The 25,354-nt window shown below is 40.5% G+C and overlaps 1 protein-coding gene across 9 annotated transcripts in view; it reads left to right on the top strand.

The window, feature by feature from the left end:
• The window catches only part of LOC144686660 (serine/threonine-protein kinase tousled-like 1), a 184,622-nt gene that overhangs the window by 111,436 nt on the left and 47,832 nt on the right, over positions 1-25,354 (top strand). For 8 of the 9 annotated variants that reach the window (XM_078552153.1, XM_078552154.1, XM_078552152.1 and 5 more), the window contains 9 exons: positions 1,484-1,527; positions 1,870-1,962; positions 8,003-8,098; positions 8,810-8,902; positions 12,933-13,043; positions 14,320-14,456; positions 14,757-14,945; positions 16,606-16,672; positions 22,459-22,556. In XM_078552153.1, the coding sequence (XP_078408279.1) occupies positions 1,484-1,527; positions 1,870-1,962; positions 8,003-8,098; positions 8,810-8,902; positions 12,933-13,043; positions 14,320-14,456; positions 14,757-14,945; positions 16,606-16,672; positions 22,459-22,556 (928 nt within the window). The remainder of the gene's footprint in view (positions 1-1,483; positions 1,528-1,869; positions 1,963-8,002; positions 8,099-8,809; positions 8,903-12,932; positions 13,044-14,319; positions 14,457-14,756; positions 14,946-16,605; positions 16,673-22,458; positions 22,557-25,354) is intronic. The other variant, XM_078552155.1, reaches the window with a different exon arrangement.

The following is a 25,354-nucleotide window of genomic DNA, read 5'->3' as shown; positions in this document are numbered from 1 at the left end:
AGATGAGTAGAAGGATATGTAGATAGGGTTAGATAAATAGGATTGGAGAAGGTTTATGAGGAGCATAAACTCTGGCATGAGCCAGTTGGTTCAAATGTCCTGTTTCTTTGTTATAAATTCTATGTAATTCTACATACTTGCGACCTACACATCGGTTTATAGCTGGAAATGTCTTTCTCCTATTATGCCTATGTAGATACAAAAGCGAAATACTGCAGATGCTGGAAATTTGAAATAAACATAGAAAAAGCTGGAAATACTCAGCAAGTCTGGCAGCGTTGTGGAGAAAGAAAAACTAGTTTTTCTTTCAGGTCATGACCTATCAGAAAGGTCATGACCTGAAACATTAACTCTGTTCCTTTCTTCACAGATGCTGCCAGACAGGCTGGGTATTTCCAACATTTTCTGTTTATGCCCATGTAGATGTTGGAAGCTGTATTCTTGCTGCAGAGTAATCACAAATGCTTATCCAAACAGTATCTTTCTACAACGGCAGAAACGTTGGCACAACTTTGGATTTCGCCATATTTTATTTAGTTTAAGTTTCACATGTATAGAAATGTTGAATATTTAGTGAGTCATTGAACTGAATCTAAAACGCACTGTTTCAAATAAAGTGGAGAATTTACTGACTAGATGATGATGGCCAGGCCACTTTTTACTGGTTGACTAATAATACTATTCTTGATATTATATGGTACATAGTTACGCTCTAGCTCTAGTGCTCTAGCACATTGTCTTGGACTACTAGGCCAATAGCACATCTCATAATTCCCAACATAGCAAGTTTCCTAAATCGGAAGGAAGTTATACTGGTGCTTCATTGTAAACATTTTTTTAAAAATGGCTAACATGACAATTGGTCTTGGTGCTCCTGCATTAGGGAGAGAAGGCATGCAGAATTCCTGCTTTTATTTGTCAATCAGCCACCTTTGCTTACATGTACAGATGATCCGAATGCCCATTCCCGACCATCCTTGTAACACTTGCTCTTGAGGCTCACATGTGGGATATGTGAATTGGTACCCTGGGAGGAGGCCAACACCTTTAACAATGGAGAGTACTAAATTAAATGATTGAGTAAAGGAGGAAACAAAATGGCAAAAACATAATTAGTTGCTTGGCTGTTCTTGCATGCTTCTCCTAATGGCAGAGATCTGAGCAACATTAAATTCACATTATTATTGCAGATGTGTGTACGCTGATGCCAGCTAACTTCAGGTTAACATAACTGCTTCAATTATTAATTAAGAAGTGTGCTGTAGTGTCTTTTAAAATAATTTTTTTTTGTGTATGGTGAATATGTGCCTTGTAAACAAAGAATGTGTTCCTGCAAAATTCAATAATTTATAAAGGGTTGAGTAAATGTCTGTTCACAACTCATTCAAGATAATTTGAGAAAGTAATACTTCAGTTGGCAGTACTTATATATACAGTTGTATATTATCAGATAATCTGTTTTTTATTTTTATTTTTTGTTCAGGTAAAGCTGGTGGAAGAGGACATAAAATTAGTGACTATTTTGATGTAAGCATTGTATAGATTATTTTAAATCATAGAATATTCCAAAATTTGCAATTTTGATTTTCCCTAAAACTTAAGAATTCAAATTCCAAAACTTGGTGCATATTTGTCCCTCAGGAGCAATTGCAATAAATTTAATTTGTTGACATACCATTTTTGTTGTTTTCCTATGCTGATGATTTCCCATGCCATGCATTATTAGGAACCTGTTAATTACAACAGCATTGTTGCTTTTTAAAGCTGGAATAATTTGTTGATGATACTCTTTTTAATAGAGACCATTTAGCTTTCTGAATGTTTAAAGAATACTGGGATTATATGTTGGATTTTCTTCAAATTTTCCAGTACACAGGCGGTAATGGTACCAGTCCAGTGAGAGGTGTACCACCTTCAATTCGATCCCCTCAGAATTCCTTTTCTCATTCTGCTACTTCATCTGTAAGTTTGAATCTTCCTCATAAATAGCCTTGACTTCGTGAAAGTGACATGTATAAAATGTTGTAGATTTGCTCTTGGCAAAGCAAAACATTACTTTGATTCTTGGTGAGTTTTAGATATGAACTGGTTATCTGGAAGATAACTTCCATTAAGGGGAAGGGGAAAAAAATTGAAAGCAGGTAAATAATTTCTGCCTTCCTTTTTGTTTAAGAGCACTAGAGGCCAAGGACCAGGTGTTTCCTTAGCTTTACTAAAAGAATTGTATGGTGGTATTAAAGTGTCAGAAAAATGTAAAGGGGGTGGATTTTGACTTGAGTAGTATGTTGTCTGAATTATTTAGGCATGGGAAAAATAATAAAACATGCACATTTAAAAATTCTTGCATTTTTTACTAAATGTTTAACCAATTAAATTATTGATAGGAAATGCTTCACAATTACTCATACACAGCACAAGTCATAATTTAAGACACATTTGCAATTAGAATGACTATTCAGTTTCTCCCAGTTGCTTGAAACAAACTTAAGATGAATGCCACCTTGTAATATGAGTTATCCCATCTGGTTTTTGATGCAACCATATGGATATTGCACTACTTGCTCTGAGCACTGAAAGTGTCTTGTATTCTGTACCTATTCATTCCACTGAAGGCAATGGATTATATTTACATAACACATTAAGATACAAAAAGCCCCACAGCACTTCATGGATGCTGAAGCTTTGCAGATTTGAGAGGTGCCTGAAGGTTTGATCAGTGGTGAGAGACTTATGACGGTAAAAAGAGTAGAGAGTTGGATAGGTTTAGGGAGGGTGTTCTGGATAGCGGGACTGAGGTAGGAGGGGTGCGGAGAAAGCGAGAGAGTCAGACGACTGGGTTGCAGGATGGGATGCAAGGCTGGAGAAGGTCGCAGAAAAAGGGGAGCTGAGACCATGGAGAGATTTGCAGATAAGGGTGAAGATTTTAAGTTCAGTGTGTTGGGGGAACAGAGACCTAATATAGGTCACTAAGCATAGGAGTGATGGGCAGGTAAGATGGTGCTGGCAGTAGATGTTTAGACAAGTTGGAAGCTGTGGAAGTTAAAGCCAGCAAAGTTGAATGTTCGTAAAAAAAGTCTACAAGTGAATAAATCAAGGGTAAGGTTCTCAATGTAATGCAGGTGAGGCTGCACAGTGTTGCAGAAGCAAAGAGATGTGGATGTTATTGGAAGTGGGTAAAAGCTAAGTGATGGTCTTGTCAGTGACTAGTTCAGCGTGATTAAGCAGCCATTAAGGGAGATGGAGTCCATGGGGAGGCAGCATTATTCAATTGCGAGGAAATTCTAGTTTATTCATGACATAATGACAAACGTGCAACTTGACGACAAAGGTTCTTACTGGGTCGTTGGAAATGGTGTGGTAAAGTGGATTGTCACTTGCATTTGTGGAAGTTGATTGATACTGACCAGCGACCACAAATGAACGTTTAAGTACGGACGGGAAAACGGCCATTAATGGACCCGTTGGGGTGTACACAGAGAACCCATTTCTCTTGATGCAGAGTTGGCATGGGTGGTTGTGGAACCACACAATCAGCAGAGGATTATATTGTCAAAAATTGTACTTTTGAGATGCAATGGGATGATGTTTCATGGCCACAGAAGATGTCAGTGACTTTGACCAGGGCAGCTAGGGTGCCATAAGCATAGAAAAACTAGGCTGGAGAGATTCAAACATAAAATTATGGGAGAAGTGGGCATGGAACTGGGAAGTTACAACATGATCAGAGACCTTGGTTAATTATGGATTTGATGACAGGGTGGTCTTTTTAACCCATCTGGTTCACTAATGGCCTTTAGGGAATCTGTCATCCTTACCTGGTCTGGCCTACATGTGTGACTCCAGATCCACAGCAATGTGGTTGACTCTTAACTGCCCTCTGAAATGGCCTAGCAAGCCACTCAGTTGCATCAAACCACTAAAATGTCTAAAAGGAATGCGAACGAGTGGATCACCTAGCATCGACTTAGGCACCAGAAACGACAATGGCAAACTCCAACCTGTGAACCCTGCTAAGTCCTCCTCCTAACATCTGGAGGCTAGTGCCAAAATTGGGACAGCGACAACCTGACATAGTCATATTCACAGAAACCTACCTTACAGACAATGTCCCAGACATAACCATCGCCATCCCTGGGAATGTCCTGTCCCACCAGCAGGACAGATCCAGCAGAGGTGCCGGCACAGTGGTATACAGTCTGGAGGGAGTTGCCCTGGGAGTCCTCATCATTGACTCCGCACCCCATGAAGTTTCATGGCATCAGGTCAGTCATGGGCAAGGAAACCTCCTGCTGATTACCACATACAATCCCCCGCCTCAGCTAATGAATCAGTACTCCTCCATGATGAACACCACTTGGAGGAAGCACCGAGGGTGGCAAGGGTGCAGAATGTACTCTGGGTGGGGGACTTCAATGTCCATCACCAAGAGTGGCTCGTTAGTACAACTACAGGCCAAGCTGGCCGAGTCCTAAAGGACATAGCTGCTAGACTGGGTCTGCGGGAGATGGTGAGGGATCCAACAAGAAGGAAAATCATACTTGACCTCATCCTCCCCAACCTGCCTGCCGCAGATGCAACTATGACCACCACACAGTTCTTGTGGCGACAAAGCCCTGTCTTCACATTGAGGATACCCTCCATTGTGTTATGTGGCACTACCACTGTGTTAAATGGGATAGATTTCAAACAGATCTAGCAACTCAACTCTGCAACCATGAGGCGCAGTGGGCCATCAGTAGCAACAGAATGATACTCTACCACAATCTGTAACCTTGTGGCTTGGTATGTCCCCCACTCCACCATTACCACCAAGCCAGGGGATCAATCCTGGTTCAAGGAAGTGCAGGAGGGCATGCCAGGAGAAGCAGTAGACATACCTAAAAATGAGGTGTCAACCTGGTGAAGCTACAACTCAGCAGCACCATAAGCAGCAAGTGATTGACAAAGTTAAGCGATCCCACAACCAACGGATCAGAACTAAGCTTTGCAGCCCTGTCACATCCAGTCGTGAATGGTGGTGGACAATTAAACAACTCACTGGATGAGGAGGCTATACAAATATCTCCATCCTCAATGACCAGGGAGACCACATCAGTGCAAAAGATGAGGCAGAAGCATTTGCAACAATCTTCAGCCAGAAATGCCGAGTGGATTATCTATTTGGGCCCCCTCGGAGCTCCACAGCATCACAGATGCCAATCTACAGCCAATTCGATTCACTCCATGTGATATCAAGAAACGGCAGAAGGTGCTGGACCATGACAATATTCTGGCAATAGTAGTGAAGACTTGTGCTCCAGAACTTGCTGCGTCCCTAGCCAAGCTGTTCCAGTACAGCTACAACACTGGCATCTACCTGGTAATGTGGAAAATTGCCCAAGTATGACCTGTACGCAAAAAAAAAAGCAGGACAGACCCAACCCGGCCAATTATCGCCCCATCAGTCTACACTCAATCATCAGGAAAGTGAAGGGAAGGGGTCATCAACAGTGCTATCGAGCGGCACTTGCTCAGCAATAACCTGATCACTGGCATTAAGTTTGGGTTCCGCCAGGGTACTCAGCTCCTGACCTCATTACAGCCTTGGTTCAAACATGGACGAAAGAGCTGAACTCCAGCGGTTAGTTGTGAGTGACTGCCCTTAACATCAAGGCAGCATTTGACTGAGTATGGCATCAAGGAGCCCTAGCAAAACTGAAGTCAATGTGAATCAGGGGGAAAACTCTCCGCCGCTTGGAGGCATACTTAGCACAAAAGAAGATGCCTGTGGTCGTTGGAGGTCAATTATCTCAGTTCCAGGGCATCACTGCAGGAGTTCCTCAGAGTAGTGTCCTAGGCCCAACCACCTTCAGCTGCTTCATTAATGACCTTTCTTTTATCATAAGGTCAGATATGGGGATGTTCACTTCAGTGATGATTGCACAATGTTCAGCACCGTTCACGACTCTTCAGATACTGAAGCAATCCATGTCCAAATGAAGCAAGACCTGGACAGTAATCCAGGCTTGGGGCTGATAAGTGGCAAGTAACATTTGTGCTGCACAAGTGCCAGGCAATGACCATCTCCAACAAGAGAGAATCCAACCATCGCCCCTTGATGCTCAATGGCATTACCATCACCGAATCCCCCACTATCAACATTCTGGGGGCTACCATTGATCAGAAACTGAACTGAACTAGCCATATAAATACTATGGCTACAAGAGCAGGTCAGAGGCTAGGAATCCTGGGAGTAACTCACCTCCTGACTCCCCAAAGCCTGTCCACCATCCACAAGGCACAAGTCAGGAGTGTGATGGAATACTCTCCATTTGCCTGGATGAGCGCAGCTCCAACAACTTGCAAGAAGCTTGACACCATCCAGGATAGAGCAGCCTGCTTGATTGGCACCCCATCCACAAACATTCACTCCCTCCACCACGGAAGCACAATAGCAGCAGTGTGTACCATCTACAAGGTGCACTGCAGAAACTCACCAAGCCTGCTTAGACTGTATCTTCCAAACTCATGGCTACTATCATCTTGAAGGACAAGGGCAACAGGCACATGGGAACACCACCATCTGGAAGTTTCCCTTCAAGCCACTCAATGCCCTGACTTGGAAATATGTCACCGTTCCTTCGCTGTCGCTGGGTCAAAATCCTGGAGCTTCCTCCCTAACAGCACTGCGGGTGTACCTGCACTATATGGACTGCAGCAGTTCAAGAAAGCAGCTCACCACCACCTTCTGAAGGTCAATTAGGAATAGGCAATAAATGTTGGCCTAGCCAGTGACACAGACATCCCATGATCAAATATTTTTAAAATTCTGTTCTGCATGAAGTCATTGAAGACAACAACAAGGAGCGATATTGGGCAGAAGAACATCAGACAGCAGATGAAAGATTAGAGCAGATTGAGCAGCAAGGCTATTAGTAGCTCTGTAGAGAGAATGCCTGGCAAAGCAGCGAGACTTGAAAGCAGAATAGAACATTGGAGACCGGGGGCAGCTGTACCAGTGGTGATGGAAGCCAACAGATGTGAACAGAGATTGGTTGAAGGGAGAAGTAGAATGCAGTTGGGTCAGCATCCTAAGTGCAAGCAGGTTCAAATGAGCAAACAGAGCAGCAGTTCACATAAAGGACCCTGTGGAGTAGTCACAATCAAAGATCAATTCCAAATTCAGCAGCCAACATGCTTTCAAATCACAGAGGTGTATATTCCTTCGGAATAATTGTGACCAGGGTCACCAGGTGCAGGTAAGAATTGGCCAGTGAGATTCGAGGGCAGTGGGCTGATTGAAACTTAGCAACTAGAGTTTCTATGTAAAACTTACTTGGACAGAGGGAGACAGAGAAGGACTGGCCTGCCAGTAGATGGTGCTCCAAAGGACAGGATCATCTAATAATGCTATCTTCCTCTCAAACAGCTGCTCTTTTCAAGATGGGCTTTCAAAGAACATTAGTGAATTTTATTCAGTGATGAGGCACTGGCAACCCTTTGAAATACAAACAAACGTGAAAATCAGAACAAAACCGTTAACCAATTAACCCTTTACTGGATATGGTGGATACTGTAATTTAAAAGTAAATTAGTCCAGATTTCCCTGCTTAAGATACTGAATATATTTAAGAAGGAAATAGATTGCTAGACTCTAAAGGCGTCAATGAGTATGGTGTTGAGTTAGTGGATCAGCCATGATCATGTTGAATGGCAGAGCAGGCTCGAAGGGCCGAATGACCTACTCCTGTTTCTATTTTCTGTTTCTAAAAAGATCTGCAAATTTGTCTTACGTCAACACATTCAACAACTCATTGGTAGTATTCATGTATTTTTAAAAAATGTTTAACAAGGTAGCCAAAATACTTTTTGTCAACTTCATTTAGCTTTCAGCACTATTCCTTCGTCATTTTTTCACATGTCTTCACTTTTTAAGAACTTGGAGCATTTACCTGGCCCTTTGCCTTGGGTAGTATACTGATAATTGCAATGCTGTAAAATATAATCTTTCTTTTTGTTTTAGGTTCGGCAGAATAGTCCATCCCCTACTGCATTAGCTTTTGCGGACCTTTCTGCTTTACAGCCAAAACTAATTTCTGTCTCCTGCAAGACAACTCAGGTAAATGCTAATTGGACTGCATTGTCTGAATTGGGCTGGAATAGGAAGTGCAGCTTGCTTCTTGTAGGTGACGTGAAGCGGGATTTCCTTTGCTACCTACTTCGATCAAACTGGAAGTTTGTGTTCCAATTTTCACCTGCCACAAATTTTGATGCTGCTGCTTCCTCAATTTGTTGTGGAGATTGTGATTATTTCATCAGCCTTCGTCGGCTGGGGAGTGGCATGGTGTGTGTGTATGTGTGGGGAGGAGGTGGAATTGTATCCTTTTGGAATTTCATGGCATTCGTGATGTCTCTTCTAATGGGCCTCCAACATCTGATCGTTTTCAATATTATGCTTCCTCTTCAGATGTTTTTCTCAGTACTGTGTTTACCTTAAAGCTTCCATGAGTCCTTCAACTGATTTTTAAATTAAAAGCAGGCTGCTTGCATGATTTCTGTCTTGCTGCCTTTTCTGTTTGAGTACTTACCATTTACCATTTATGCTGTCCAACAATTTATCATGTAATGTTAATGTTAAGTTTACAGTGCCACCTACAGATGTATTACCTTTTGAAATTCTGAGACAGACATTTTTAATATACTGTAGATTAGTTGCAATTTACAGATTAAATGTGCAAACCTCAAGCGCAGGATTAAAAAATGTTTTCTTGCAATGTATGCACTTTTGGCATATCCTGATTGTAATAATTAATGCCTTATTTTTATGAAGACTGAACTCACTATGGGAAAATTGGCTGCACTTGAAAGCAACAAGAATCTGGACCTTGAGAAGAAAGAAGGCAGAATAGATGACTTGCTGAGAGTAAGTAATCCTGTTAACACTTTGATCAGCTGATTACACTCCAGGGTAATATGCAAAAGCAGGTGGTTTTCTGAGCAAATATTATTCAGATAATCAAATGAAAACCTATAAACCGGGCAAGTTAACTGCTGGCAAAGGAAGTGTGAATCTAAATCTAGCTGCACAAGATATAGGAAAGTGATACCTTGCAATGATACTTGGAATGCTAATTACATATACAATGAGCTTGATTTCTGAAATCTTCCCAGGCCAACATTGCTACAACATCCAGTAATATTGATAACCCATAATATACTTTTCCTCACATCTGGGGGATATAAGACAGGTGTTAACAATTTTCTAGTAAAATAAGTTGTAGGTTGCCAAATGACTGGGATTAATTTCAAGACAAAAAAAACTAGTTGTAATTTAAGTAAATCATACATTCAGCATTATAGTTTGAATTATGTTACATAACCTTACAAATTAAATTTGTTTTTTAATATTTTGAACCTTGTGTTCTTGTCCTACTCAGGCACTTTACTATTGAGTAATTTTCCCCTTGTAACTTTTCTATACTATTATATACTCCTATTAGCAGCTCAGATGCATTTGCTGAAAAGCAAATCAGTCTTTCCTCATAACTCTAATCTCTGATACCAGAGATTATTCTGGCTATTTTGTGCACCACCTCTGATGCTTGAATGACCCCTTGGTCAGAATTGGAAATCAAACTTAAGATGTTGCCTTCAGAGCACTAGGCAGTTTGACCCTGGCTGCCTTTGACTTGGGTTCCACTTGTTCTGGCTGAATAGTTCAAATGTTTTTGCATAATGCAGTGGTTGGAAATGTTGATTGTCTAGTCCAGGCTTGGCCAACCTTTATGCTTGGGGGGGGCCACATTTCAATTTTTATATCACTCAAGGGGCTGATAATCAGATTTTCAGTAGGATAAGGTTTCACACAACATTAAACATGAATTTTAAAAAAGCAATAAATTGATAATTTCAAAAAAGACAGACTGCGCCCCAAATCCACGGGCAAAGGGGTGGGTACCGAGCCTGAGCTAAGGAGTTGGTTTATCAAGCACTGACCTTGCAATCGCCTCAGGTGGCACACACTGTGCTGGCCTCGGTGGAATTTGTACGAAAACAGGGTCGGAAGCGGATTCTCTTTCAGTCTGAGTTTTCTTCCTCTCCTAGACTGCTTTGTGAATAGGTTTTTGGGGAGGGAGCAGGAGGACTTGCTCGTGTGCACACAAGCGCATAAACTCACTTGTGCGCATGCTGACTCACTTGTGCATGTGGGCCACAGATTCTCTTGCTCGGGTGAGCGTGCCCCAGCGCCCCTCCCGCACGTTCTTTGGCGTACTTGCGCGAGCTGGTTCCTATTCAGCTTCATGCTGCCAAATGACATTTGTTCTGCCACTTTTCACTTGCTTCCTGTTGTTACTGACTCAGTTTATCTCTCTGCTTTTATACTGGATCTATTGGTGAACACTGTTAATCCACTGAGGCCATTACTCGCCTCTGGATCAACTTGCCTCGACTCTTACATCGCTTTGGCCCTCCATCTTGCATGGAAATACCATCCATTGATGCACTGTCCTTTAGAGAGCACCTGGACACACAGATCTAGAGATCACTGGCATGGATTTCCATGTTTTCAATGTCGGGGATCTCCTGGGTCCAACAACAAAGATGCCATCAAGCAGCCAATCACATTGAAATATTTGCACAGGCAAGAAACCAGGAAGTCAAAACCACTGAATCCCTACAGTTTTATTTTTAAATTATGCAAATGATGAAATAAATGGGGCATAATGGGATTAAAGTAGAAACTAAAATATAACCCTGAAAAAAATAAATTTGTGTAATCTTTCTCACAATGGAGAAATTTTACATTCCACAAATATCCGGTGGATTGCCCCCCCTCCCCACCCACCCACTCTGGAGCTGCTGGCCAGTCGAATTTGCTGGCAGCTCCATCTATTCTGACAGCGGCAAGAGTGCATTAGTGACGGCTACTGGGACTTCAAAAAGACGACAGAGAAGGCCCAAGTTTCCCTGAAGCCAGTGAGTCTGGGATCTTGGCCAGAGAGGGTTTCAGCTGGTCAGGTAGGGGGATGGGCAAGCTGGGTTTAAGGCTGGTGGGGTGGGGGATGGTTAAGGAGAAGGGGGAATTTGACCTTAGTGTGGGCTGCCCCTGGATCTGCAAAGAGCAGCCCCCAATGATCAACTCTTCCCCACCCTTTGGAGATTGCCTATAAAAAAATTGGGCTGCCCACTCCCACCTGGCAGCCCACACCAAATATTTTCTGGCATGGGCAACGTATTATCCAGGTCTATTGGCTTGGTAACAAGCCTAATTGGCCCTTGATTACCTATTTGAATATTACAGGTGGGCTGCCTATTTCAGCGCCCGCCCAGCCCCTGTATTATGGGGGGTGAGCCCAGCCGGAAACACGCCTTGGGGGATGGGACGTAAAATGCAGCCAATAGAATTACACTTTCAGGGCCATTGAGGCAGTTTAGTGGTCACTCTGAACTTAGTACACTGCTAAAACCCCAGGTCTAGCTCATTCAACAAGGTGCAATTTTCTCAAGAGTTGTTACAGAAAGATTAATAGCATAACTATTCTCATTAGTTCAATGATTTCTAATTGATTGCGTCCACAACCGGGCACCCTCTGGAAAAAGTGCAGAATCACTGACAGCAACTTCTCGATTTCTGTGTTATTCTGCACGTGCATGGACTTCAGAAGTTGCTGTCGGTTTCAGAGGAGTAATGATGGCAAACACTGACAGTTTCGTTGTCATTAAGATTTTAGCCTAGATTTTGCAGTAGTAAAGTGCAATGTCAATGCAAGTTGTATTTATTTACAGCAGGAGCAGGAGGGGCTCTGGAGGATATAATTTATTGCTTCCACCATTTCAGAATAGCTTCCTTGTAAGATGAGTGGCTGCTCTCGTTCCTTTTGACAGTTTTTAAATCCACTTTCATGTCATGCCCTTGATGTGCACCGACTTGTAATGCAGTGTTTTTTTTATGTGACTATTTATTAAAGGCAAGTCGAGGTGTACTGCATCATATGGTTTCTCTTCCCTCTCAGAAAGAAACACTGTAGTCATTTGACCTCTGATATAAAAAAACTTACAAGAGACTTTGCATTTGGTTTCATGTATATAAGATTGTAACAGCATAAACAAACATATCCAACTTGCATCCTGTATGACCTGTATTGTTGAGTACTCCCACCATCAGTATTGTTCTCTTTTCCTTTATTTACATCACTCCTAAATTAATTAGAACCAAATCTTTATAGTTGCACATTCTTATAATATTCATACTTTGTAAGTTCAATTGCATTTTATAATCTGATTCTTTTCCAAGGTTCTTATTTTGGAAAGCAGAATATGGGCATCAGTTCCTGCTCACTAGTCAGGTGCCTTCGCTGCCTGTTCTGAAAGTGCTAATTTGTTGGCTGTAGAGCGGTTTGAGAAGTCCGGTAGTTTTGAAAGGCACTGTAGAAAGACAAGTGTCTTTTTCTAAGGAGCAGTAACTTTCTCCAGGTTTAGATAACCGGAGAAGGGCAAAACATAGGCCCTTAACATGCAGCTAATTAAAATTTAGGTGCCCTTCAGGGACGAAACATCATTGCAGATTATATTATCAAAAACCTGCATGATACGAAATCATTCCCAATAATCTTCCACCAAATTTAATGCTATGTGAAAATATAATTGAGCAATACGAAATGGAAGATGGATTGTTATGCTATGTGTTGGAGCAATAAAAGGCTTTTTTCAATCAATTTATTTGTTGAAAGGGTATAATTGTATTTGGCTAATGCAAAATGTTTTTAAAGTTTAGGATGTTCAATAATTGCCAATTCCTTGCCTCGAAGTTTTCCTGAATTTGTAATCTGCAGTTTATATATAAATTATAGGCTTGTGAATCTGACCATAAAAATATACACACTTCACAATATATTGTCCTTACCTTGGTGTAATTTTTGTAATTTTAATAACATTATTTGGAATTTTAACAGGCTAACTGTGATCTAAGGAGACAAATAGATGAACAGCAAAAACTGCTTGAAAAGTACAAAGAACGGTTAAACAAGTGTATGACAATGAGCAAAAAATTATTGATTGAAAAGGTAAGGTTATAAGTAGAATCATAGCTTTACACAGTAAGCTGTAAGAGCATAGGGATAGGAGGAAGTCATTTAGCTCCTCAAGCTTGTTCCATTATTCAGTTTTGGGGTGGGTGTTCTAAATTTCTACTATGCTCTGTGCGAAGAAGTGCTTCTGACCTCACCCTTGAACTGCCCTGCTTTTGTTTCAAGGTTATGCCCTCTCGCTCTAAATTCTTCCACCAGAAGAAATTGTTTATTTTTATGTACTCTATCAAATCTTTTTTTCATCAGAAACATTTCAATTAGATATCTGCTTTACCTTCTATGCACCAGGGAGCCTAGTCTATTCACCCTGTCCTCATAATCTAACCCTTTTTTCGTTCCCATGTCATCTGGTGAATCTGAGCTGCACCTCCTCCAAGGCTAGTGTATCCTTCCTGAGATGCTGTGTCCAAATCTGAATGCAGTGCTTCCGATGCAGCCTAATCAGAGCTTTATACAAATGAAGCATAACTCCCACCCTTTGGTTAAGATAAGGGTTAACATTCTATAGATCTTTTTACTTTTTTTTAAACCTCCCCACTAGCCTTTTGTTATTTCGACATGCGGGCCCCTAAATCCTACTATTCCTCCACACCATTTACAAAATATTCTGATGAATGACCTCACAATTCCCCACACTCCATTTGGAACAGTTTTTCCAAAGTTGTACAAGAACATTTTTATCTATACAATAAAAACAAAGGTTTTACAACTATGAGCAAACCTTTACTGCAGTTGTGAAGTACCCTTTTTTACGCTTTTTGACTTTAGAATTTTCCTTGTGTTGATCTAAACTGTGTAAAACTTCCTTCCCTCCCCCTTCCCAAGTTGTCTCAGTGAAATACACTACTCCCATCTCTCTTGGTGTACAGTTTCTGTTTGTATGTTTCTGTTCTTCGATATGAGCATTTCTGGTGTATCTGACATTTCCTTCGCCAAACTTGATAGAAGATACCTTGATTTACCTGATTGCTAAAATAGTGACAGATGTAAAATGGTATCTTGTTTTCCAAGTAATCCCACAGTGGAGTGCTAGCCTTGACACTCCATCATACTGAGCATTTCTTCTGTTTACAGTAAATCTACAAATATTATTTTGATGCATTGATATTGAATAGTATTTTTAACTCCGTCATGTTATTAGAGGCCATCTTTGCAAGAAGCACCAAATGAAAAAGCAATAAAATAAATATATTTAAATTACAATTTACTGAAAATAGAATGGTAAGCTATTAAAGCGATTCTTGCGGTTTAGAGTAAGCAAGAGAAGCAATCTAGCAGAGAGAAGAGCATGCAGGACAGACTACGACTGGGGCATTTCACTACAGTGCGACATGGTGCTTCGTTCACTGAGCAATGGACTGATGGCTATGCATTTCAGAATCTTGTAAAGTAAGTATCAATGGTAGTGTCTCCCTTTTTTCTTTCCTACAGTCTATCACCTAGCCATATATGGTCTCTCCTTCACCACCCCAACTATTGCTTGCTCTTTACTTCTCCCTTTCTCTCTTCCTCACACCTGTTTCCAATTCCATTGAAGACCTCCCACTCCTCCAGCTCCATCACCAGGCAGAAAACATTTTAAATATAAAACATGCTCTGGCTCACCACGAATGAGCAGCATCAGAGGAGATTCACTTTTATTCCTAAAATGTGCTCACAGATTATCTTAATGTCTGCTTTTGAATATAGACAACAGGAATGGATAAATCAACAGAGGGAAGAAATAGAAAGACAAAGGAAGTTGCTGGCAAAGAGAAAGCCTCCTCCAACTCAAAATCTGCAGACTCCAGCAGCAAACTCTGAGCTAAAACAGCGCAAAACAAAGGCTGTCAATGGTGCAGAAAATGATCCTTTTGTTAGGCCAAACCTTCCACAGTTGTAAGTTACTTTTATCTTATTGTGAAATGTCTTATTACATTATACAGACTGTAGGAAATGAGTCATGCCCGATGAAAAATAAGAAATGCTTTCTCATAATTTCTTGATGCTAATGGGATTTATGAAAATTTATGTGCAAGCAGCATACGTGTGTCAGCCCTACATGTACTGGTATATTTTACAAACTAAATAGATAATTATTTTTTAAACTCTTAAATATTACAACATAACCTCTGTAGTGAGTGACTTTTTGCATTTACATATCCATTTAATAAACCTGAAGCTTTTAACAATACGCTATTGTTCACAAGATTTTTACAAACTAATGAAACTTGGTTCCATTGTGCATGCTTGGACATCTGATTAAACTGGAGTAATCTTAAATGTAGTTTATTTCACCCTGCTGCATATGAACAGTCTCATTATTATCCCTATTTTAAGAGTCAAACACTCAATGGTAACAATGTACACCAATTTAATACTTATTTGGTGGCATTTATGCCAAAATTAGCTTGAACAGTATTGCATTGCTACAGTAGAGCCCACTTAAGTGAAATGTGCATTCGCCAGAAAATATATTTATTAATTTGAAATGGCTGTTTATCTTAAAATAATTGCTTACTGCAGGAAATTCCTGAGCTCTGACAACTCATGATGAAGTTGCAGGGGAGAGGGACGCGGGACGCAGTGGGGTTACCTACACCTACCAGATGCGAGTGTACTGCTAGATGAGCTCAGAGTTCAGAATCAAAACTCCGGTCTCCACTTGCAAGGACTGTCTGGAGCATCTTCTTCTGACTCAAGTTGGAATGCTGCCACCAGGGCAAATGCTTGCTCATATTATATTACCTTATTTATACCACTGATACCGATGCCCTTGCCATCTTAAACCAGTGCCACAGTTTGCCCTAATGTTGATTTGTTCTATTCCCAGTGCAATTAAAGCTGAGTTTGGGAGGTTAAGGAAATCAATGAGTTTTCCAGTACACTATCTTATATGCCAGTCGAGTAAGATAAATAAAGTAGCAGGAACTTTCATTTAAAGTGATTCATTTAATTTGTTGGAATTGGTTAACATTGCAAGACGTAAGTAAATGATTTATGTTGAGATATTTCATTCTTTTAAGTTTGTAAGTTATTTACCAGATACTTAAGTGGACCTCACTGTACGTTCCTGTCTGTCTGTCAATGTTAAGAGCTGAGGTTAAAACCTAGATTAATATAGCTGAAGCAAGCCATGCTCAACATTTTGATATTCTGTGGAAATAATACATGTAAGCTACTTTTTCCAAAAACAGTGCAACTTGCATGTTGAGATATAGCACTTCTGATACTTAATTTACATGCAAACAGGAAGTATTCTATGCTAATCATCATGCTGCATTGTCCTACAAAAATAGAAGATTAAATTATTAGGACTTACACAGAAGCATTGTTCTGCAGCTATCAGAAATACTGCATATGCACAACTAATCATTCTCAACTCTTTTGAGAATTGACTTAATGCAAAAGGTTTGGAGATGTTAGTATCTAGGTATGACTGGGTTATTTTGGATGTACAATAAACTTGAATTTTAGAATTATACTTCCTGCAGCAGCTTCTAGTCTATTTTGTGATCCAAATGGTAATACTTGGTTTTGATATTCTTGTCTTATCTAGGTTGACAATAGCAGAGTACCATGAACAGGAAGAGATCTTCAAACTTAGATTAGGACATCTTAAGAAGGTACATTGATTCTGGTGCTAAGTTTTAAGTGGAAGGGTTGGCGGGGATATCACCAGCCATGAGATTACATTTGAAATAGGGAGCTTACAAGAGCTGAAGCTTGAGATCATTTAATATCTACCCAAAAACTATTAATTTTGTACAGCTATCAAAATTATTCTGTCTCCTATTCCTAAAATCAAAGCTTAAGTACTCAGCACAGGTACTGAGGCTGAAGGAAAAAACTTGCGTTTTTAGCGTCACTCATCATGTGAAGATGTTCCAAAGAGCTTTACAGACAACTCAATATTTTAGAAAAGTAGTTACTAGTTACATGGAAGCTGTCCATGTCCAAATGCAGCAAGACCTGGACAATATCCGGGCTTGGGCTGACAAGTGGCAAGTAACATTTGCACCACACAAGTGCCAGGCAATGACCATTTCCAACAAGACAGAATGTAACCACCGCCCCATGACATTCAATGACATTACTATCGCTGAATCACCCGCTATCAACATCCTAGGGGTTGCCATTGATGAAAAACTAACTGGACTAGCCATATAAATGCTGTGGCTACAAGAACAGGTCAGAGGCTAGGAATCCTGCAGCAAGTAACTCACCTCCTGATTCCCCAAAGCCTGTCCACCATCTACAGGGCAAAGTCAGGAGTGTGACGGAATACTCTCCACTTGCCTGGATGAGTGCAGCTCCATCAACACTCAAGAAGCTCGACACCATCCAGGACAAAGCAGCCCGCTTGATTGATAGCCCATCCACAAACATCCACTCCCTCCACCACTGACGCACAGTGGCAGCAGTGTGTACCATCTACAAGATGCACTGCAGAAACTCACCAAGGCTCTTTAGACAGCACTTTCCAAGCACACGACCACTACCAGCTAGAAGGACAAGGACAGTAGACACATGGGAACACCACCACCTGGAAGTTCCCCCTCCAAGCCACATACAGAATCGTTACGGTGCAGAAGGAGGCCATTCGGCCCATCATGTCTGCACCGGCTCTCTGAGCATTTTAACTTAGTGCCAATCTCCTGCCTTTTCCCCATAACCATGCACAATGTTTCTATTTAAATAATCATCCAATGCTCTCAAATACATCAGTCGAACCTGCCTCTACCACACTTCCAGGCAATGCATCCCAAACCCTAACTATTCAGTGTGTGTGTGAGCTTTTTCTCACCTCGCATTTGCTTCCTTTGCAAAACACCTTAAAACTGTGCCCTCTGGTTCTCCATCCGTTTACGAGCAGGAACAGTTTCTCCCTATCTACTGTCTAGACCCCCCATGATTTTGAGAACTTCTATCAAGTCTCCTCTTAGCCTTTTCCTGTCCAAGGAAAACAGTCCCAACTTCACCAGCCTTTCCTCATAACTGAAGTGTCTCATCCCTGGAACCATTCTCGAACACAATACTCCAGCTGAGGTCTAACCAGTGTCTTATATAAGTTCTTCAAAACCTCCCTGCTGTTGTATTCTATGCCCCTATTAATGAAGCCTAGAATACTATATGCTTTAGAAACAGCTCCCTCTACCTGTCCTGCCACTTTTAATGACTTATGTACATATACATCCAGGTCTCTCTGTTCCTGCACACCCTTTAGACTAATATCCTTTATTTTATACTGTCTCTGTATGTTCTTTGTACCAAAGTGCATCACCTCACACTTCTCCACATTGAACTTATCTGCCACCTATCTGTCCTCACAGTTTACAATTCTCCCAAGTTTATATCAGGAAAAGCAAGGGTCCCAATACCGACCCCTGGGGAACTCCATTACAAACCTTATTCCAGCCCGAAAAATGCCCATTAACCATTATTCTCTGTTTCCTATCCCTTAGCCAATTTTGCATCCACGTTGCTACTGTCCCTTTTATTCCATGACCTATAACTTTCCTCACAAATCTGTTGTGTGGCACCGTATCAAACGCCTTTTGGAAGTCCGTGTACACCAAATCAACAGCCTTTCCCTCATCAACCATTTCTGTTACCTCTTCAAAAAACTCCAAGTTAGTTAGACACAATTTTCCTTTAACAAATCCGTGCTGACTCTTCTGAATCAATCCACATTTTTCCATGTGACTATTAATTCTATCCCGAATAATTGTTTCTAGAAGTTTCCCCCACCACCAAAGTTAAACTGGTCTGTAATTGTATGGCAGATCTTTACAACTTTTTTTGACCAACGGCATTGTGTTTACTATTCTCATACCATCCTGACTTGGAAATTTATCGTCGTTCATTTACTGTCGCTGGGTCAAAATCTTGGAACTCCCTCTCTCCACCCCCCACCCCCCCAACAGCACTGTGGATGTACCTACATCACATGGACTGCAACAGTTCGAGAAGGCAGCTCACCACCACATTCACAAGGGCAATCAGGGATGGGCAATAAATGCTGACTGAGCCAACAATGCCCATATCCCATAAATGAATTTTAAAAAAATACTATTATAATGTTGGGAAATAGAACAATTAATTTGTGCTCAGCAAAATCCCACAGGCAGCAATGAGATAATCTGTTTGTGATGTTGGTTGAGGGATAAATATTGGCCAGGACACTGGAGAGCATTCCCTACTCTTCTGAATTGTTCCACAGGATCTTGTATGTCCACCTGAGGGGCAGATAGGCATCTGTTCAACGTCTCATCTAAAGATGTGATCACCGACAGTACAAAGTCCCTCGGTACTGCCCAGGTGTGTCGGCCTGAATTATGGGCTTAATTTCCTGGAATGAGACTTGAACCCACAATCTTCTGGCGAGAGAGGCAAGGGTACTCCCTGCTGAGCCATGGCTGACATTGTTTTCTCACTTGCTAATTGTGTTTTTATCATGGATTACCTAATAGTTGAAAGATAATGCAACATTTTTTTTGTATGTGAAATAAACGATACTAAAATATCAACAGGGGTTTCCTTTAATATCTACGAGAAGACAGCATTTTAAAAAAAAGTTTTAACGTTACAATCCCTGTAGAAACCGATAAGTATTAAAAAAAGACATTTGCATTCCCAGTGCCTGTTTGGAAGGATCACACAGCAAGATTTCAAGTTATAAGACTTTTACTGTAATAAAAAACTATAAGCAATAGGACTAAACACTAATTTTGTAGACAACTCCAAACTACCGAAAAGTTTCCCCATTTAACTTTTAAAACAACCAAAATTCCCCTACCATGGATATTTTTTTCCCTTAAGTAGGCATTCCATTCTCCCACAACCAGTACAAAGTTATTCTCTGCTCCTGATGACCTGGCTCCTTTTTCCTTTCCCAGCCAGGCAACTTCTAATCCAAGTCCTGACTTTTGCTGTGTGTGGTGCATGGAAGATTCCTGCTCTCTGACTCAAGCTAGGCGAATCTTGCAGCCTCCTTTAAATCCTCATGAACTTGATCTCTTTAATATGAGTGCAAGCTCCCACAAGTTTCTGCATGGTGAATATTAGGACCAGCATTTTCTCTGCTTCAGGTGTAGGACCAGCTGCCTCTATCTCCTGCTGTCTCAGAGTCTTAGGGCAGAATTTTACGCCGGTGGGATTTTATGTTCCTGCTGAAGTAAATGGACTTTGTCGTTGCTCCTGCTGCGACGGAGCCGTAAAATTCTGTTCTTACAGACCGACTAATTTGGGCCTGAGAGGTTCTGAGATATCTTAGGAAACCCTTTAAACTGATGCTACAATGGATTGCTATGGACTCTTCCCTCCACAAAGCCCATCTCTGTGGCAATGTGAATCACATGGGCCTTGTATCCAGGTAGAAATGGCAATTATCTATCTTCTAGACCCCAAACTCCATTCCAGCTTGAAATTAAATACAGTTTAAAATATATCCCTTCATAAAACCTGACATTCCTAACATCTCTGTGTGACAGTTGGCGATTAATCTCTACCCACAGTCAGCACAGATGCTCTCACCATTGTCTACAGGTGTGAACATCTTGCATCTTCTTCCCCTTTATTTTAACCTTTAACAGCCAACCCACCCAGGCTTCTTGTTGGGCAGAGCAGGTCACATATTCCCTTTGATTCCTCCATTTTACCTTAGTGTCCCAAAAACATAATCTTATAAACTTTGTATTTGTAACAATGTTGCCTTACTTGGAATTTGATGTGTAATTTACAGTGTTGCATAATACATGTCAACAAATTTTATTTTACTAATTGCCTCCTTTAGCTTCATGTACAAGACATTTCATAACATGTTTTACAGTTGCATAAATAAATAGCATATTTATTAAATCCAACTCAAAAGCCTAAGCTTTAAACATAACTATATATGAAAATCTAAAAAGGAAGTACAATATTTCTCTTCGGCCTGCTATTGAGTTAGAAAGAGCAGAAGGGCAAAAGCTCGCTTGATCTTGATTTTCAGAACTTGTTTGCTCTTGATTTTGCAAATAATTGCATCAATCCAATAATGTTTTTTGAAGTATGTTTATTTGGTGATATGCTTTCTTGCTGAGGGATTGTTATTTATAATTAGGGCATCCATTTGCAGTTTAACACAACTTGAAGTTTATAACTTCTGAGTTAAAGGAATACTCTTTTATATATATATATATATATATACGGCATCCTAATAAACATTATCATATTTATGTCAATGTTTTCACCTCAACCTATGGAAATTAGTTTAATTTAGAAGTAACCATTTAAAATTATTTTTTAGCAGTTTTTATGTTATTAGAAGCCTTAATTAATTGATAGAGATGTGGGCCTTTTATAATCATCATCATGCAGAATGGAAAGAAGCCATTTGGTCAATCAAGTATTTGGTATATTTTCTCCACATGAGCTATCTGATGTAATCCTAGTTGGCGCTCTGCCATTCATTTTAACTTTTTTTTTAAATGGCTATGTAATTTCCTTTTTAAAACATTTACGGACTTTGCTTCAGTGGTGGATTGTGGCTGAGAATTCATATTATAAGGCTTTCCTAACTCCCCCTCTAATTCTTTTGTGGTTACCTTAAATATGTTCATGTCTTTCTAGCCAATAAAAGCTGCTTGTTACTATCTACCTTGTATGATATTTCATAATCTTGAAGACATCTGTCCAGTCTTCTCACCTGGAGAACAAAATCTGCACTTGTCAAGCCTTTCATAACTAATCCCTCACCTCTTGAAATATCCTAGTGAGTCGACGCTGCACTGTTTCCATTGCTTTTATGCCTAAAACTGTTCACAGTACACCCAACTGCTACCTAGCTGAAGTGTTATACAAGTTGAACATTGTCACGTTGCTATTGTATTCTTTGCATCTAGATTCAAAACCAAGGATTACATTTGCCCATTTTCTGACCATATCTATTTTAATACAACCTTTAATGACTTGCATGCCTGTTTCTCTACTCCATTTAAGATATGTTTCCTTTTTCTGTATTGACCACCAAAGTTTATTGCCTTATATTTCTCAACTTTTGATCTGTATCTACTAACTAGCTGCCCATCTTTGTAGTCTATATCTTCCTGCAGCTTTTCACAATTTGCCATGTTCCTCAATTTCGTATTGTAAGAAAATTTCAATATAGTTCCTTCACTTTCCAAGTCCAGCCCACTAATGTGAGTATCCATATGAATGATGGGGTCTTGGCTCAGATTGGTACCAATCGTGCTGGCATTTAGTTTATGATGCTAGTTAATTGTATTGAATTTAAATCCTCAACTGTGCGTGGTACATACCCTGGATGAATTGTGATATGTAACACTCTCAAAGAAAGCTGATTGTAGGTTTTTGTGGATGACTGAGTAGTTGAACAATGTTCAAATTTATTTCCCTTTGGAATAAACAGGAGGAAGCTGAAATTCAAGCAGAGCTTGAACGCCTGGAGAGAGTCCGAAATCTGCATATACGTGAACTTAAAAGAATAAATAATGAAGACAGTTCACAGTAGGTTAATGAATTTTAAATAACTTTCTTGTTTTGTGTTTATATTGTACCTACACAACCTCAAGAAATTCTAAAGCACTTCAGTCAGTGATGTATTTTTGAAGTGTCGCTGCTGTTGTAACAAAGGAACGTTTGTACAAAGCAGTAAAATAGATGACCAAATGTTCCGTGATGTTGGTTGAAGGATAAAAGTTGACACTGGGAAAACTTCCAAGTTCCTCTTCAAATAATAATACCATGGATGTCCACCTGAGGGTTGCAGATATTTGATCTGTGTTTTATGTTTCATTTGTAAGATAGCACTTCTGGCAGTGCAGCTTTCCCTCAGTAATAGTCAACCTAGACCATGTGCTCAGGTCATGAAGTAAGACCAGAGCATTCTGACAGAGAACTAAGGCTAACATTTAATTTAGTTACATGTATTTCAAAGGAAAATGCCCCCTGTTTCCCCCTTATTCTTCTTCTAACATAATGTTTAATCTCACAAGCACTAAATATTAGTCATTTAAATAGCTTCAAAATATTTAAATTTTAGTAAACTTGAGGGAAAAAAATTCCTGGAATTCTACAATAGGTTTATCAACATCCGTAAAATGAAAACATTTTGGTTGCGGACCCACTTTCAGAACTGGAAGATAAGCAAACTATTTAATGGAACTGAACCGAATAAGAAAAGAGAGGAGGAGAAAGGAAGAAAGATCTTTTTTTCTATTTAAATACTTGAAGAGATGAAAACTGATGGATGAGTTTCAAGAAAGACTTAGAGGAAAGAAGATTCCAACCAAGAAAAATGTAACTGCAACTGCTTTAAATTAAAATAATAAGTGCTAGAAACACAGCAGACACAACACCACCCAAAAGTAGGAAAGATAGGCCAGCACAGGTGTAGAAATCTTGCCGGAGCATTGCTCTGACTCAAGGTCTATGCATGTAATATCAGCGGTATGTCTGCCATGGGTTTGGGGACATGCTTGGTGCTGGAGCAAGGATGTGTTTTTGTAGATATTGGAAGACCTGATGAAAAATCAGTTTAGTGGAGTAGAAGGGGAGCACAATGGATATCCTATCGTCATCTGAGAAGGTATGAAAGCAGAGATGGAAAATGAGGTGGACTCTATCAAGAGACCTATCTGAAGGGAGGCGTTAGCTGTGGAACAAGTGACATTTCAAAAGCTGTAATATGAATACTGAAGTTATCAGAGTGCATACAATGGTATGGGTAAATGGAAAGAAATGCAGATAGAGGCTTTCAAAGCAACATTCTGAAAAGATGCATAATTCAGTTAGTGCATAAGTCTGGGTTTATAAAGTTTGTGGAGTGATTATTGCCACCAAAAGAGATCAAGAAGCCCAGGAAGAGTAAGAGATTCTCCACCTGAAGGTGGCAGCTATTTGAAAATTGAAAACCTAAGCAATGAAATTCTCAAGATCCAATTTGGAGCACTAAGCAACAGTAACAGACTCTGGTGTAACAGAGTAAGTCAGGGCAGGAGCCTTTGTAAAATTGGAACATCGTGCCCCATATATCTTGCAGAAATACAGGTAAAGCTGCATCCAGGGGTTCCCACTTTTATTTGGAGGAAGTTTAAGGAAATTTTTCAGGGTGAGAATAAATTTAGCCAAACAGAATAGGGTGGTGTGGAGTAGGGGCTGGCTGTGTTCAGAGACAATGCTAGTAAGAGTTGAAAGAGGAAGTGATACATCATGTTAAAAGGAAACAACTGGGAACCCAAAAATTGAAATTGCCAAAGTGGTAGAGGGCATCAGAACAGTTATGAATGTTGATAGGTAGTACTAGAAAAGGGGCTGAAAGAATAGTCAAAATATAATGAGACTCTTGTGAACAGACAAGCTGAACCAAGATTTTATTTGTATATCTTGAGAGAGGAGGTAGAACTAGCTCTGTTGAGAGCTGCAAAATTGCAAGATTGAAGGTGGTTAGGGGAAAGAGCTCCTGAATAGTAAAGATGACAGCCTGGACAACTGGTTTGTGGGTCATGTTCCATGGGAATAAGAGGAAGCACAGATAGTGGATCTCGATCCTCTAGAGGGCAATTGTTAACAGCACCCTCTTGTTGACAAGTTTGATAGTGTAGGCTGGAATTGAGAGAATTGGGAGCTTTAATTTCAAAAGAAGTTAGATCGATGTGATTACAGAGTGTGGACAAACACAATTTGGTTATTGCAGTGGTAGCTCGCAGTGAAATGTTTGAAAGAAGGCAAGAGATTAAAAAGAGGGTATAAGTTATTGAAGTTTACATTCTTCTGCCTTTTTATTAACAAATTTCAAATATTTATCCACTTCCCTTCAAAAGTTACTGTGCTATCACCACTTTCTGGTTCTGCTAGGGCAATTCTGTCAACCCCTGCATAAAATAAAAGGACTGGATTTTCCAGTGGGCTTCAGGACCCCAAACTTGGGGCCAAAGAGAGTCCTAAGCCCGCACTTGCTGGCAGAGAGACCGGCGGTGCAGTTTTCTGTAAGGTGGACTCCAAATAGGCCACCTCAATGTTCAGCCAATTAAGGACAGCAGGCGGTCACCCGATGTTGCAGGCCCAATCAGAGGGCCAGCAACTCTGGAGCCTCTGCAGCCCCACCAGGAAAGGTGCCTGCTGCTGAGGCAGCTCAGGGACCATGAGGGCACCTCAACATGGAGACTGCCAATAGAGAAGGGTTTCACTTAAAGACTCCTGAAGCCAGTAAGGAAAGTGGGATGGAAAAAATCCCTCTGCAGGCCTATTCTCAGTCCAGGCTACGGCCTTTCATCCCTGTGGTGCCATCTTTGAGGCGTGCACCT

This window comes from Cetorhinus maximus, chromosome 11 (genome assembly GCF_964194155.1).
Source record: "Cetorhinus maximus chromosome 11, sCetMax3.hap1.1, whole genome shotgun sequence".
Classification (NCBI taxonomy): Eukaryota; Metazoa; Chordata; class Chondrichthyes; order Lamniformes; family Cetorhinidae; genus Cetorhinus; species Cetorhinus maximus.
This window is presented reverse-complemented; position numbering and strand designations above follow the sequence as displayed.